At 42.3% G+C, this 14,938-nt stretch overlaps 1 protein-coding gene across 1 annotated transcript; it reads left to right on the top strand.

Annotated features, from left to right (window-relative positions):
• Nucleotides 1-13,652: 13,652 nt before the first annotated feature.
• On the top strand, nucleotides 13,653-14,432 carry LOC104987910 (vomeronasal type-1 receptor 4-like). The gene has a single exon (XM_010839009.1). It carries the CDS (start codon nucleotides 13,653-13,655, stop codon nucleotides 14,430-14,432), a length of 780 nt encoding a protein of 259 aa, XP_010837311.1.
• The last annotated feature ends 506 nt before the right edge of the window (nucleotides 14,433-14,938 follow it).

Raw genomic sequence — 14,938 nt, 5'->3', positions numbered from 1 at the left:
TTTCTGTCCTTTATTGTGTCCATCTTTACATGAAATGTTCCCTTGGTATCTCTAATTTTCTTGAAGAGATCTCTAGTCTTTCCCATTCTATTGTTTTCCTCTGTTTCTTTGCATTGATCACTGAGGAAGTCTTTCTTATCTCTTCTTACTATTCTTTGGAACTTTAATTTCAAATGGGTATGTCTTTCCTTTTCTCTTTTGCCTTTAGCTTCTCTTCTCTTCTCAGCTATTTGTAAGGCCTTGTCAGACAAGCATTTTGCCTTTTTGCATTTCTTTTTCTTGGGGATGGTCTTGATCACTGCCTCATGTACAATATCTCAAACCTCCATCCACAGTTCTTCGGGCACTTGGTCTATCAGATCTAATCACTTGAATCTATTTGTCACTTCCACTGTATAACCACTGTATTGATTTATGTCATAGCCGAATGGTCTAGTGGTTTTCCGTACTTTCTTCAATCTAAGTCTGAATTTTGCAATAAGGAGTTCATAATATGAACCACAGTCAGCTCCTAGTCTTGTTTTCGGTGACTCTGTAGAGCTGCTTCATCTTGCGGCTGCAAAGAATATAATCAATCTGATTTGGTATTGACCATTATCCTGTCTGATGTGATGGTAAATGGGATTGTTTCTTTCATTTCTTTTTCTGATATTTCGTTGTTAGTGTATAGAACTGCAATAGATTTCTGTATATTAATTTTGTATACAACCTGCAACTTTACCAAAGTCTGTGATTTCTGCTGGCATCTTTAGGGTTTTCTATGTGTAGTATCATGTCGTTAGCAAACAGTCACAGTGTTACCTCTTCCTTTCCTATTTGGATTTCTTTTATGTCTTTTTCTTTTCTGATTGCTGTGGCTAGGACTTCTAAAACTATAGTGAATAGAAGTGGTAAGGGTGAGCATTCTCGTCTTGTTCCTGATATTAGAGAAAATGCTTTCATCTTTTCATAGTTGAGAATAATGTTGACTGAGTTTGTCATATACAGTCTTTATTAGGCAGAAATAAATTGTGGATCATGAGTTTACCTCTTAGTGGAGGAAATTCATCATTTTCATTCAAAAGATGCTGATAGAAAGTTAAGTATAAAATTTAAACCCTCTTTGTATTTTTAACAAAGTATATTTGATTTGCAATATTTTGTTAGTTTCAGGTGTATAGAATAGTGATTGTTTTGGCACATTATACTCCATTACAGGTTACTGCAAAACAATGGCTGTAATTATCTGTGCTATACACTGTATCTTTGTCGATTATTTGTTTTCTACATAGTACTTTGTATCAATTCCATGTTCTTAATTTGTCCTTTCCCCCTTCCCTTTCCCCTTTGGTAACCATGCATTTATTTTTTAGATCAGTGAATTAGTGAGTCTGTTTATGTTTTGCATGTTAGTTCATTTGTGTTTGGGCTTCCCTTGTGGCTCAGCTGGTAAAGAATCCACCTGCAATGTGGGAGACCTGGGTTTGATCCCTGGGTTAGGAAGATCCCCTGGAGAAGCGAAAGGCTGCTGCTGCTGCTAAGTTGCTTCAGTCGTGTCCGACTCTGTGCGACCCCATGGACTGCAGCCTACCAGGCTCCCCCGTCCCTGGGATTCTCCAGGCAAAAACACTGGAGTGGGTTTCCCTTTCCTTCTCCAGTGGGATTTTCCAGGCAAGAGGGAAAGGCTATCCACTCCATATTCTGGCCTGGAGAATTCCATGGACTGTATGGTCCATGGAGTCGCAAAGAGTCGGACATGACTGAGTACCTTTCACTTCATTTGTATTATTTTTTGGAGTCTACATATAAATGATATTATACAGTATTTGTCTTTCTCTGACTTATTTCACTTAGCATAATATTCTGTAGTTCCATCCACATTACTGCAAATGACAAAATTCATTGTTTTTTTATGGCTGAGTAATTTTTTCATTATATATATATACATATATATATGTATATGTATATCATGTCTTAATCCAGTTGCCTGTTGACAGATACTTGGGATGCTTCCATGTCTTGGCTATTGTAAATAATACTGCTGCATACCTTGGTGTGCATTTATCTTTTTGAATTAGTGTTTTCATAACCCATGACTGGCAGTGCTGGGTCACATGGTAGTCCTAGTTTTAGTTTTTTGAGGAACCTCCGTGTTCGTTTCCATAGTGACTGTACCAATTTACATTCCCATTCACATTATACATTATGAGTTCCCTTTTCTCCATCTCCTCTCCAATATTTGTAAATTTTTAGACTTTTCAATGATAGCCATTCTGCCTGGTATGAGGTAATATCTCATTATTGTTTTGATCTGCATGTCTGTAGTAACTCGTGATGTTGAACACCTTTTCATGTGCCCATTAGCCATCTGTATTTCTTCTTTGGGAGAATATCTGTTCAGGTATTTTGCCCATCTTTTGATTTTTTTATACTGAGTTGTATGATCTCCTTGTATATTTTGGAGGTTAACACCTTGTCCGTCATATCATTTGCAAATATTTTCTCACACTCGGTAGGTTATCTTTTCATTTTGTCAGTGGTTGCCTTTGCTGTGCAAAAGCTCTGAGGTTTAATTAGGTCCCACTTGTTTGTTTTTGCTTTTATTTTTCTTGCCTTAGGAGACTGACCCAAAACAAATAGTGCTACTGTTTATGTCAGAGAGTGTTCTGTGTGTATTCTCTTTTAGTAGTTTTTTGGTGTCCCTCCTTCCTTCTAGTGACTTTGAGCTTTGTTTATGCTGCTGCTTCTAATTCCTTTAGGTGGTTGATTAGGTTGTTCATTGAAGATTTTTCTTATTTTTTGAGGAAATCCTGTATTGCTAAAAACTTCCCTCTTAGAACTGCTTTGCTGCATACCATAGATTTTGGAAAGTTGTATTTCCATTTTCATTTGTCTTGAGGTATTTTCTGATTTCATCCTTGATTTTATCAGTGACCAATTGTTTTTCTTTTTTGTATCATGTTATTTAATCTCCACGTATTTATCCATTTTCCTTCTGCAATTGATTTTTAGTTTCATACTATTGCAGTTGGAAAAAAAATGATTGATATAATTTCTCCCCTCTTAAATTTGTTGAGGCTTATTTTGTGACCCATACCAAGACACATTACAATTAAAATGTCAAAAATTAAAAACAAGACTATTAAAAGCAACATGGGAATCCTCATGAAACTATTAGCAGATTTTTCAGCAGAAATCTATAGGCCAAGAGGGGAGTGGCTGAAATATATACAAAATGATTTTTTAAAAATCTTCTAACCAGAAATAGTCTATCTGTAAAAGTTATAATTCAGAACTGAAGGGAAGCTAAGGAATTTTAAGACAAGGAAAAGCTAAAGGAGTTGATCGTCACTAAAATGGCTTTAAAGAAATGGTAAAATAACTTCTTTATGTTGAGAAAAGAGTACTAAATATAAGAAAACATAAAGGTATACATCTCATAGGTAAAGGTAAATAGACAGTAAAATTTAGAATAACCTAATGTTGTAAAGCCTTTGACTGTGTGGATCACAATATACTGTGGAAAATTCTCTAAGAGATGGGAATACCAGACCACCTGACCTGCCTCTTGAGAAATCTGTATGCAGGTCAGGAAGCAACAGTTAGAACTGGACGTGGAACAACAGACTGGTTCCAAATAGGAAAACGAGTACGTCAAGGCTGTATATTGTCACCCTGCTTATTTAACTTATATGCAGAGTACATCATGAGACATGCCGGGCTGGAAGAAGCACAAGCTGGAATCAAGATTGCTGGGAGAAATATCAATAACCTCAGGTATGTACATGACACCACTCTTATGGCAGAAAGCGAGGAAGAACTAAAGAGCCTCTTGATGAAAGTAAAAGAGGAGAGTGAAAAAGTTGGCTTAAAACTCAACATTCATAAAACAAAGATCATGGCATCTGGTCCCATCACTTCATGGCAAATAGTTGGGGAAATAGTGGAAACTGAGGCTTTGTTTTTTGAGCTCCAGAATCACTGCAAATGGTGACTGCATCATGAAATTAAAAGATGCTTACTCTTTGGAGGGAAAGTTATGACCAACCTAGACAGCATATCAAAAAGCATAGACATTACTTTGCCAACAAAGGTCCATCTAGTCAAGGCTATGGTTTTTCCAGTAGTCATGTATGGATGTGAGAGTTGGACTGTAAAAAAAGCTGAGTGCTGAAGAATTGATGCTTTTGAACTGTGATGTTGGAGAAGACTCTTGAGAGTCCCTTGGACTGCAAGGAGATCCAACCAGTCCATCCTAAAGGAGATCAGTCCTGGGTGTTCACTGGAAGGACTGATGTTGAAGCTGAAACTTCAATACTTTGGCCGCCTGATGTGAAGAGCTGACTCTTTGGAAAAGACCCTGATGCTGGGAGGGATTGGGGGCAGGAGGAGAAGGGGACGACAGAGGATGAGATGGTTGGATGGCATCACCAACTCAATGAACAAGAGTTTGGGTAAACTCTGGGAGTTGGTGATGGACAGGGAGGCCTGGCGTGCTGCAGTTCATGTGGTCGCAAAGAGTCGGACACGACTGAGCGACTGAACTGAACTGACTGAATGTTGTAAAGGTGGTAGGTTAATCACTTATAAAGCTAGTATAGAGATTAAAAGATAAAAATAGTAAAAAAATATATAACCATAAAATTCATTATAAAATAATTAGTGGTTACACAGGATAAAAAGATGTACAATATCTTTTATAGCAATAGATATTGATACAAAATACCACAAACACAAAATGTTGGTGGGAAATAAATATGTAGAGCTTTAAAATAGGTTCGAACTCAAGTTATTATCATCATAAAGTAGACCATTATAAATATAAATTGTTATATGTAAGTCTCATGGTACCCACAGAGCAAAAACCTATAGTTGCTATCCAAAAGATAAAAAAAAAGAGCATTTAAGTATGACCAAAAAAAGGTCAACAAATCACAAAGGAAGAGAAACAAGAAAAATAACAGAGAAATGTGAAACAATCAGAAAATAATATAGCAATAAGTACATACCTATCACTAATTACTTTCAATACAAATGAACTAAACAGTCTAGTCAGAAGATATAGAGTAGGTCTTAACAGGTAAAAAGCAAGACCCATCTATATATTACCTACAAGAGACTTATTTCAGATTTAAGGACATTCACAGATTAAAAGTGAAAGAATATATAGATATTGTATACTATACTTTAATAAAAAAGTAAAGATTTATAGACAATAATTTACATAATTGGGGGAAAAAGAAAAGGGATGGCAAAAGATATTCCATGAAAATGGAAATCAAATGAAAGCTTGGTTAGCTATATACTTATATCAGACAAAATAGACTTACAAACAAAAATTGTAATAAGAGGGCATTACATTATGATATAGGGATCAATCAAAAGGATATAACATAAATATTTATACATCCAACAAGAGTACATACAGACACATACACACACATATGTAACCTATAAGACTGAATCATGAAGAAACAATATCTGAATATTCTTATATACACACACACACAAAGATTAAGTTAGTAATGGATACCCTTCCAAAAAACAAAAATTTTGGACCACGTGGCTTCATTGGTGGATTCTACCAAATATTCAAAGAATTAATACCAATATTTCTCAAATCCTTCCAAAATACAGAAGAGGGATTCCTCCAAACGTATTTCACAAAGCCATTAACCTGATAAAGTTCCCCGGTGGCTAAGCAAGAAAAGAATCTGCCTGCAATGCAGGTGACATAAGAGAAATGGGTTGGGTCCCTGGATCAGGAAGATCCCCTGGAGAAGGAAATGGCAACCCACTCCAGTATTGTCGCCTGAAAAATCCCATGGACAGAGTAGCCTGGCAGGCTACAGCCCAGGGCTAACCTGATAACAAAAACAGGCAGGGTATCACGTGGAAAGAAAAATTCAAACCAGTAATTCTGAAGAACATCAATTTCAAAATCCTCATCAAAGTATTAGCAAAGCAAATTCAAAAATATATTAAAAGGATCATCAGATCAGATCAGATCAGTCGCTCAGTTGTGTCCGACTCTTTGTGACCCCATGAATCACAGCACGCCAGGACTCCCTGTCCATCACCAACTCCCACAGTTCACTGAGACTCACATCCATCGAGTCAGTGATGCCATTCAGCCATCTCATCCTCTGTTGTCCCCTTCTCTTGCCCCCAATCCCTCCCAGCATCAGAGTCTTTTCCAATGAGTCAACTCTTCGCATGAGGTGGCCAAAGTACTGGAGTTTCAGCTTTAGCATCATTCCATCCAAAGAAATCCCAGGGCTGATCTCCTTCAGAATGGACTGGTTGGATCTCCTTGTAGTCCAAGGGACTCTCAAGAGTCTTCTCCAACACCACAGTTCAAAACCATCAGTTCTTCGGCGCTCAGCCTTCTTCACAGTCCAACTCTTAAATCCATACATGACCACAGGAAAAACCATAGCTTTGACTAGACGAACCTTTGTTGGCAAAGTAATGTCTCTGCTTTTCAATATGCTATCTAGGTTGGTCATAACTTTCCTTCCAAGGAGTAAGCGTCTTTTAATTTCATGGCTGCAGTCACCATCTGTAGTGATTTTGACCATGACAAAATGAGATTTATTCTAGGGCAAGAATGGTTCAACATTTGCAAACCAGTCAGTGTGATATACCACATAACAAAATGAACCATAAAAATTATATGATTATTTCAACAGATGAAGAAAAAGTGTTCTACAAAATTCAACGTATATTTATGATTAAAACTCTAAACAAAGTGGGTATAGAGAGGGAGTTACCTTATGGTCCAGTGGTTAGGACCCAGCACTTTCACTGTTGCGCCCCGTGTGCAGTACTTGATCAGGGAACCAGGATCCTGCAACCTGTACAGCACAGCCAATAGAATAAAATAAAACTCAAGAAAAAGTGGGTGTAGAGGAAACATATCTCAATATAATAAAAGCCATATGTGACAAGCTCACAGCTAATATTATACTCAATGGTAAGAATTTGAAAGCTGTTGTCTAAAATCAGAAACAAGATAAGAATGACCACTGTCACCACTTTCTTTCAGCATAGTACTGGAAGTCCTAGGCATAGCAATCAAACAAGAAAAATGAATACATTGGGAAAGGAAGAAGTAAAAATCTTAGCATTTGCAGGTAACAGGATATTACATTAGAAAATCCTTAAGACTCCACTCAAAAAACATATTAAAATAGTAATTTATATAATAAAAAATAATTGATTCAGACTAGAGAAGATATTGTCTAAGGCTATAAAATACGTTTTTATAGCTACTTTACCTGGAGAATTAGATGGAATTTTTTTTAAATGTGAGTTCTGGTTGAAAACTTGCAATATCCGTTATATTTATATGACTTTTCTCCCATGTGAATTGTCTGATGACTTGTAATGTGTGACCTCTGACTGACAGCTTTTGCACAGGCATGGCATTTTACAGCGTTCTCTTGACTGAATTCTCTGATATACTGTAAGGTGTGAGCTCTGACTGAAGGTTTTTCCACATCTATTCCACTTAGAGTTCTTCTCTGGAATGAAATGCTTGCTGTGCTTCTTCAGAAGCGTTTTGCATACCAGTTACCTTGGTGGTTTCTCTCCAGGGTGACCTCTGGGATGTGTTGCAAGGTAGGAGCTCTGGCCGAAAGTTTTGTCACAGTCATTGCACCTGTTGGGTTTCTCTCCTGTGTGTCCCCTGATGACCAATAAGTGGGAATCCTGACTAAATGCCTTCTCACTCTCACTGTTTATGTAGGGACTGGGTTTCTCTCCACTGTGCTTTTTGATATTCACTGAGAGCCGAGTGTCCCTGAAAGGTCTTCCCACATTCAAAACATACATGCGGTTCCTCTTCCGTGTGAATGGACTGCTGCTGATTGTGTGCTGTGAGGTCACTGAAGCCTTATCCACCCCTACCACACTTTTAGAGCTTCCCTGCACTGTGAATTCTCTGGTGCTCAGTGAAGGATGAAGCTTTGGCTGAAAGCTTTCCTACATTTACCACATTCATAGGCTTTCTCCCTAGTGTGAATTCCCTGATGTTGAGTAAGGGAATTTTTAAAAACGTGTTTATTTAATTTTGGCAGTGCTGGGTCTTCACTACTGTGTGCAGGCTTTCTCTCATGGCGAGGAAAGGCCATTCTGAGTTGCGGTGTGTGGGCTTCTCATTGCGGTGGCTCCTCTTGTTGCAGAGCAAGGGCTCCAGGGCATGCGGGCTTCAGTGGTTGTGGCTCGCAGGCACAGTGGTTGTGGCTCATGGGCTATAGAGTGCAGGTTCAGTAGTTGTGGCTTGTGGGCTTAGTTGCTTGGTTGTGGAATCTTTCTGGACCAGGGTTCGAACCTCTGTCCCCTCCATTGGTCCACCAGGGAAGTCCTTGAGTAAGGAATTGTTCTGAAGTCATTCTCTGAGTTTGCTACATTTGTATGTGGTCTCTCTAATGAATTAACTGGTACTGAATGAAAGATTTGGTGAGGCTGAAGAGTTTTCCACACTCATTACACTGAAAAGATTTGCCCCCAGAATGGCTTCTCAGGTGCTGAGTACGGTGTACTCTGCAGATGAGGCCTTGTCATGTTCTGTGCATTTGGATTTCCCTCCCACATGAATTATGTGGTGTTGAGTTACTGATGAACTTTTACTGCTGAATGCTTTCCCATATTCTTTGCAATCACAAAAATTCTCTCTGGTACCAAGTGTCTGCATCTGAATAGAGCATCCTCTGATCAGGGCTTCTTCTGCATCCAAGGACCCTTGTGAGCGTGAATTATCTGTGTTTCAAAAGAAAAATGCTGCTCTGGCTGACGGCTTTTTAACATTCACTGAAGACAGCTTCTTTCCAGCACGAGCTCTGTTGTGTCCAAAAGTCTGGGAAGACCATCAATTTGTTGCCACATTTCTAGCACTCTGGAGTTTCTTCCCTGAGCTGACTGAGCATCCCATTTCAGAACCTTTTTCTGGTAGGGATGCTGGGCTGTCTACACAGAACTGACAACGCTGGTAGCCCCTCTTTCCATCAGTAATAGCCAAGTGGTGTTTGTGACTTGCTCCAGAGTTGTGCTGAGTTGCCTCTGCCCCTCAGCCTTGACCTCCAGCTGCCTTGGCACTTCCAGGCCTCATATACTCTGGTTTCTGGAAAATGGTTCTTGGTGAGGAAAGATGATCTCTCATCCCAAGTGTCTTTGTGAAGCCTTCAGTCTGAGAGATACAATCAATTAAAAGTTCTTTTGAGTACTGTGGTGGGAATTAGATAATAGGGCAATAATGAGACTGGGATAACAGGACAGAATTTAATGCCTGGTGACATTAATTACCATGTTATTAAAATCCACAATTTAAAAAGTTTCCCTTAAGGGCAGATGCATGTTGATGTATGGCAAAACCAATACAATATTGTAAAGTAAAAAAATATATAATAATAATAAAAAGTTTCCCTTAATTAAATGCTTTTTATGGTCCAGACATATTTTATAGCACCTTTTGTATAATTAATACATTTAATTCACACCACTACCTTACCTCTGAAGTAGGTCCCATTATTATCTCCATTTTATAGATGATGAAACTGAAGAAGTTGCCAAAGGCTATATAACAAAATACAAACAAAAGCAATCTGGCTCCACATATATTGCTTTAAACGACTTCATTTCTCAGAGGAAAACAGGAAACAACTCAAATGTTCAATGGTTACAATATTACATTCCATAGAAATTTTGGAAAATAATGTGGCCTGGGTAGATGTCAGTTTTTATGTTAGATTAATGTAGCAGAACACAATTTACGTATAAGTACACTTTTAAAAGTTACATTAAAAGCCCTTTGTAAAATGAAACTACCTCCTACTTTGGGTGTGGTGAGGGATTACAGGTGACTTTTTCATTTTAAAAATTAATTGTAATCAATTTGTCTTCTTTTTCTGGGAATCTGGCAAGCTAGGTTATTCAGACCAATCATCGTCCCTCCCAAGAAAATGAAGTGTATGTGATACTGTGACTTAGAAGAAATATGTATTCGATTATTCATAGGTCCCAATATATTTCTCATGTAAATGGCTTCCGTCTTCACCTTCTGGCTCCAACTCCCAAACCGCTAGAATAGTCCAGGTGTTGAGAGTGACCAGTTATCTTTTGTTATGCGACTGAGGTGACTTTTTGGAAGCACTTTAGAATGGGGCTGGCTGCCAGGGGAAGCAGCCTGTGAACAGAGGGTTGGGCTTTTCAGGACCACCCCGATTTCTGGGAAGGGGAGGGTAGCTGGGGGGTCTGTCAGTCACCCATGGATAATGATGTAGTCAATCTTGACTATGTGAAAAAGCCTCCATAAAAACCCTAAAGTCAGCTTTCTGGCCCCTTTGCAGAAAGCTTTAAAAGCAGGGAACCCACATGCTTCCACCCGTCTCCATGTGGGGCCCCAGGCCTCAGAGGACAGATACTCCTGGCTGTTGAGTCATATCTTTTAATATCCTTTAATGATAAATCAGTGATCTAAAGAGTCATTGGGATAGTAAGCAAGAAGTAATAAGCAGGAGGAATGAACAAAATATTAAAAAATTTATAGTAGGTTAACAAAGTCAACACTTGGTTCTTTGAAGAAACAAAGTTCACAAATGCCTATTGAAGCCAGTCAAGAAAAAGAAACACCAAGAGTCAACATCTCAGATGGAAACATGCTGCACATATAAAAAGATGAGGGTGTAATTTTGCCCATGATTCAGTGCTGTAGTTTCTGTGAGACAGAAACTTAATTTAGGGATCAGAGGATGTGTCCCTCAGGAAGTGGCCTGTATGATGAGAAGTGTGTGTGTCTGTGTCTGTGTGTGTGTGTCTGTTGTCTGTGTGTGTCTATCTGTATCTGTGTTGTGTGTGTGCCTGTGTTGTCTGTGTCTGTGTGTTGTGTGTGTGTGTCTGTGTGTCTTTTGTCTGTGTGTCTATCTGTATCTGTGTTGTGTGTGTGCCTGTGTTGTCTGTGTCTGTGTGTTGTGTGTGTGTGTCTGTGTGTCTTTTGTCTGTGTGTCTATCTGTATCTGTGTTGTGTGTGTGCCTGTGTTGTCTGTGTCTGTGTGTTGTGTGTGTGTGTCTGTGTGTCTGTTGTCTGTGTGTCTATCTGTATCTGTGTTGTGTGTGTGCCTGTGTTGTCTGTGTCTGTGTGTTGTGTCTGTGTGTCTGTGTGTCTGTTGTCTGTGTGTCTATCTGTATCTGTGTTGTGTGTGTGCCTGTGTTGTCTGTGTCTGTGTGTCTATCTGTGTCTGTGTTTTGTGTTGTCTGTCTGTATTGTGTCTGTGTGTGTGTGGTGGTAACAGCACAAAGGCCCAAGTGCTCTGGTAGAAGGGCAGGAATGGCAGTGGGCTGGAGCGGGGGATCTTGGTGGGCTGATGGGGTACAGCTGTGGGTGGGGAGGCTCCTGAGAAGGCCCATCAGAAGCGGTGGTGCTGGGATGACGAGGGATGGAGGTGAGCCACCGACTTTCCAGAGTGGTTGCTGCATCTCCACACTCTGGCCAGGCCAGGCTCAGGACTCCTTCCCCAGGCTGCCCATCTGCTCCCAAGATGACCCAAGGCTTCCTCTAGGCTCCGGACTACAGCCTCTCTCTCAGCACTTTGTCCAGGGAAAGGTTCCCAAGGGACTGGGAAGGCACTGGCTGGGCCAGTCTCTGACCTGAGGGGCTGCTTGGCATCCTCTCCTCTCCTTGGATGGGGAAGAAGGAACAGACACGATCCCGGCGCCTACTTCCTTTCCCTTCATCTCCTGCCCACTGAACGGACATGCAACTCCTCCCCCTTCAGGGTGTGGGCATAGCAGGGAGGTCCCGTGCACACACGCACCCCCACCAGACCACCAGCTCACTTCACAGAAGGTGCAAATCTAAGAAGCAAAGGCACAGCTAAGAAAACTTCATGAAGCAAAGGAACCGTAGCTGGGGGGTGAAGGCGTGGTTAGAAGTCATCAAGGCTGTGTCAGGATCATGCAGGCTGGAAGATGTTTGCAAACCCCTGACGTCCTGTATACAGGGATGAGACTGGAGGGGAAGGGACTAGGACTGCCAGGACTGGAAACAGCACCCACCCCTGGCTGGGAGCGCTGGTGCACAGCTGGGGACCATCCGTGGGTCACCTTGAACTTAACAGAGGGACATCCCTGTTAGAAGGGACAACAAAAACCCATGTGGGAGACTGGCTGGGGGAGTCCCTGTTCCCCACTGAGCAATACTACCCTCCCCGCAGTTGACATAAACCTCCCCCTGTAGCCCCAGGAGCTGGAAGACCTTCCCTTCGGCAGTGCATGCTGCTCGTTAGGCCTCCTGCTTAATCACGGGTAACCGCTGCTGTACTCACACCTGGGACACACGTGCATACCTCCCTGGAGATACCCAGACTCCCTGTTCAGGGTCAGTGCAGGTGACACAGTGACAGCCGCTCTGGGGCCAGACTTGCAAAGCCCATGCCTATATCAGTGGCCGCAGACGCCCCCTGCACATCCTGCTGGTCACTCCCTACCCAGAGGCCCAGCAGCGCAGGTGAGTCTGAGTGTCCTTGGGGCTCAGGTCAGGGCTGGGCTGCTAGTGGGCTCGTGCTTCCTGGCGGGGGTGCTTGGGGCTCAGATCTGAGCCCACAAGAGCCTGGCCTCCAGTCTCAGGTGGCACCCAGTCTTGCCTGGGTCCCGTTTCAGCAGGACTGTGTGGGCTGCGGCAGCTTGTGGTGGGGACTCTGACTCCCCAGAAGTGTGGGGGCTAAAGCTGTCCTAAAGGCTCCATGCATGCTGAATTCCAGCCTGCCTCTGACTCTCTTTACTTTTCTGCCTTCTCAGTGAAGAAAGAGAAAGATAACCATTTTTAGTTATCATGCTATCCCCCTGGCTTTCTCCTTGCTGGTCTCCTTTTCATTCTAAAACTAAATTCAGATATCCTGGAGTCTGGACAACCTTCACATATTCCTTGATGTTACTTCCTCCAGACATTTGCACATTTCTTATTCTGATAATTTAAATTTAATTGTTAAATGTGTTTATGAGTTTGTTCCTCTAAAATCAGAAATGAAGACTTCACCAATCATTGAGTTGGGAATAAGCAGGGGTTCGATAGAGTAGAAGAGAGAGAAGGCCTGACCTGGGTGAGCATAAGCTGTCCCTCTGTGTGCTCTGCTCACGGTGACTGGAGGTACTAACCATTGGCCATCCCAGTGATTCTGTTGATTTCTTTGGTTGACAAACTCTCTCAGGCCTTCAGAGTCCCTTCTCTCTCAGTGCAGATGGTGAGGGCCAGGGTCCCTGTGATCCCTTCTCTCTCAGTGCAGATGGTGAGGGCCAGGGTCCCTGTGATCCCTTCTCTCTCAGTGCAGATGGTGAGGGCCAGGGTCTCTGGGATCCCTTCTCTGTCTGTGCAGATGGTGAGGGCCAGGGTCCCTGTGATTCCTTCTTTGTCTGTGCAGATGGTAAGGGCCAGGGTCCCTGTGATCCTTTCTCTCTCAGTGCAGATGGCGAGGGCCAGGGTCCCTGTGATCCCTTCTCTGTCTGTGCAGATGGTGAGGGCCAGGGTCCCTGTGATTCTTTCTCTCTCAGTGCAGATGGTGAGGGCCAGGGTCCCTGTGATTCCTGGGCTTACCATGCTATTTTGTTATGTTCCAGGAGGCCACCTGGTTCCCCAGCCACACGCCGGCACAGACATAGCACAGGTGACTACTGATGCCATGGTCCTGAAGGCTGTATTCCTCTTCCAGGCGGGAGCTGGCATTCTGGGAAACTCCTTCCTCCTGTCCACCTATAGCTCCTCCTTTCTCACTGCACACAGGCCAAAGCCCACAGACGTGGTTCTGTCCAGCTTGGCTGTGGCCAACTCCTTGGTTCTCGTCTCCAAGGGGACACCTCATGTGGTGGGTGTGCTGGGACTCCCAGGTGCCCTGGGGACCGCTGGGTGCAAAGTCACCTACTACTTGCGCAGGGCGTCCCGGGATCGTTCTCTCTGCACCACCTGCCTGCTGAGCTGCCTGCAGGCCACCACCATTAGCCCCAAGAGTGCGGTATGGGCAGCCCTCAAGGGCTGGGCGTCAAAGAATGTGGGCTCCTCCTGCCTGTTCTGCTGGACCCTGAATCTGGCAATCAACTCCTTCTCTCCCATGCAGGTAAGTGTCTCCTGGGACAATAACAGTGTTTCCAGAACAGAGAACCTCCTCTTTTGCCAGTACAAGTTCTCCCTGTCTGGAATATCTGTAATCCCAGTCTCCTTTGTGGGTGCCATGTTAATAGTCCTTATGATCTTGGCCAGCGTCCACATGGTGTGTCTCCTGCATAGTCCCCACCAGAGAGTGCATTACATCCACCACTCCAGCCTCACCCGTAGGACGTCTCCTGAGAAAGGGGCCGCTGACACCATCCTGCTTGTGGTGGCTAACTTGATTCCCTTTTACTTTCTCAATTCCGTGTATATATTTTATGACACAAAGTCTTTTAGTTCCTACTTGTGGCTGTAGCACATGCTAAAGCTTCTTGCTGTATGCTTTCCCTCCCTCAGCCCGTTAGTGCTATTGCTTCAGAACTCCAGAGTCCTGGGGTCTTGCTTTTAGACCCTGGGAGTGTCAGCCAGTCTCTCCTCTCTTTTGCCTGCCTGCATAGCTTCCTTCCTTTCTTCCACAGGCTTTTCATGAAACTCCTGCAAAGTGCTTGTTATTAATACAAATAGATCCAGAACACTCTTACCAATCTTTGCAGGACCTCACAGCCTATCAAAGAGACAAAGTGTAACATTAATAAATCCAGTACAACACAGTGTGGTTTTAACTTAAGATATTTAGAGGAAAAATAATTTATCTCACACATAGCAATATTAATGTTTTTCTTTCTCTTCCATGTGTATGGGAAGAAAGGTAGGTATAATCTGGGAGAACTCTATCGGGATTTTAATAAGTTTCTTTGCTGTTATAGGAAATTGAGTAAAATAAAGCAAGTAAGAGCATAGCATTAGCATTTATCAGATATA

The sequence above is a fragment of the Bison bison genome, unplaced genomic scaffold, assembly GCF_000754665.1.
Source record: "Bison bison bison isolate TAMUID 2011002044 unplaced genomic scaffold, Bison_UMD1.0 scf7180017864108, whole genome shotgun sequence".
In the NCBI taxonomy this organism is placed as follows: domain Eukaryota; kingdom Metazoa; phylum Chordata; class Mammalia; order Artiodactyla; family Bovidae; genus Bison; species Bison bison.
This window is presented reverse-complemented; position numbering and strand designations above follow the sequence as displayed.

Coding starts and splice junctions, on each gene's coding strand:
- LOC104987910 (XM_010839009.1), top strand. CDS start 13,653: ATGGTCCTGAAGGCTGTATTCCTCTTCCAGGCGGGAGCTGGCATTCTG.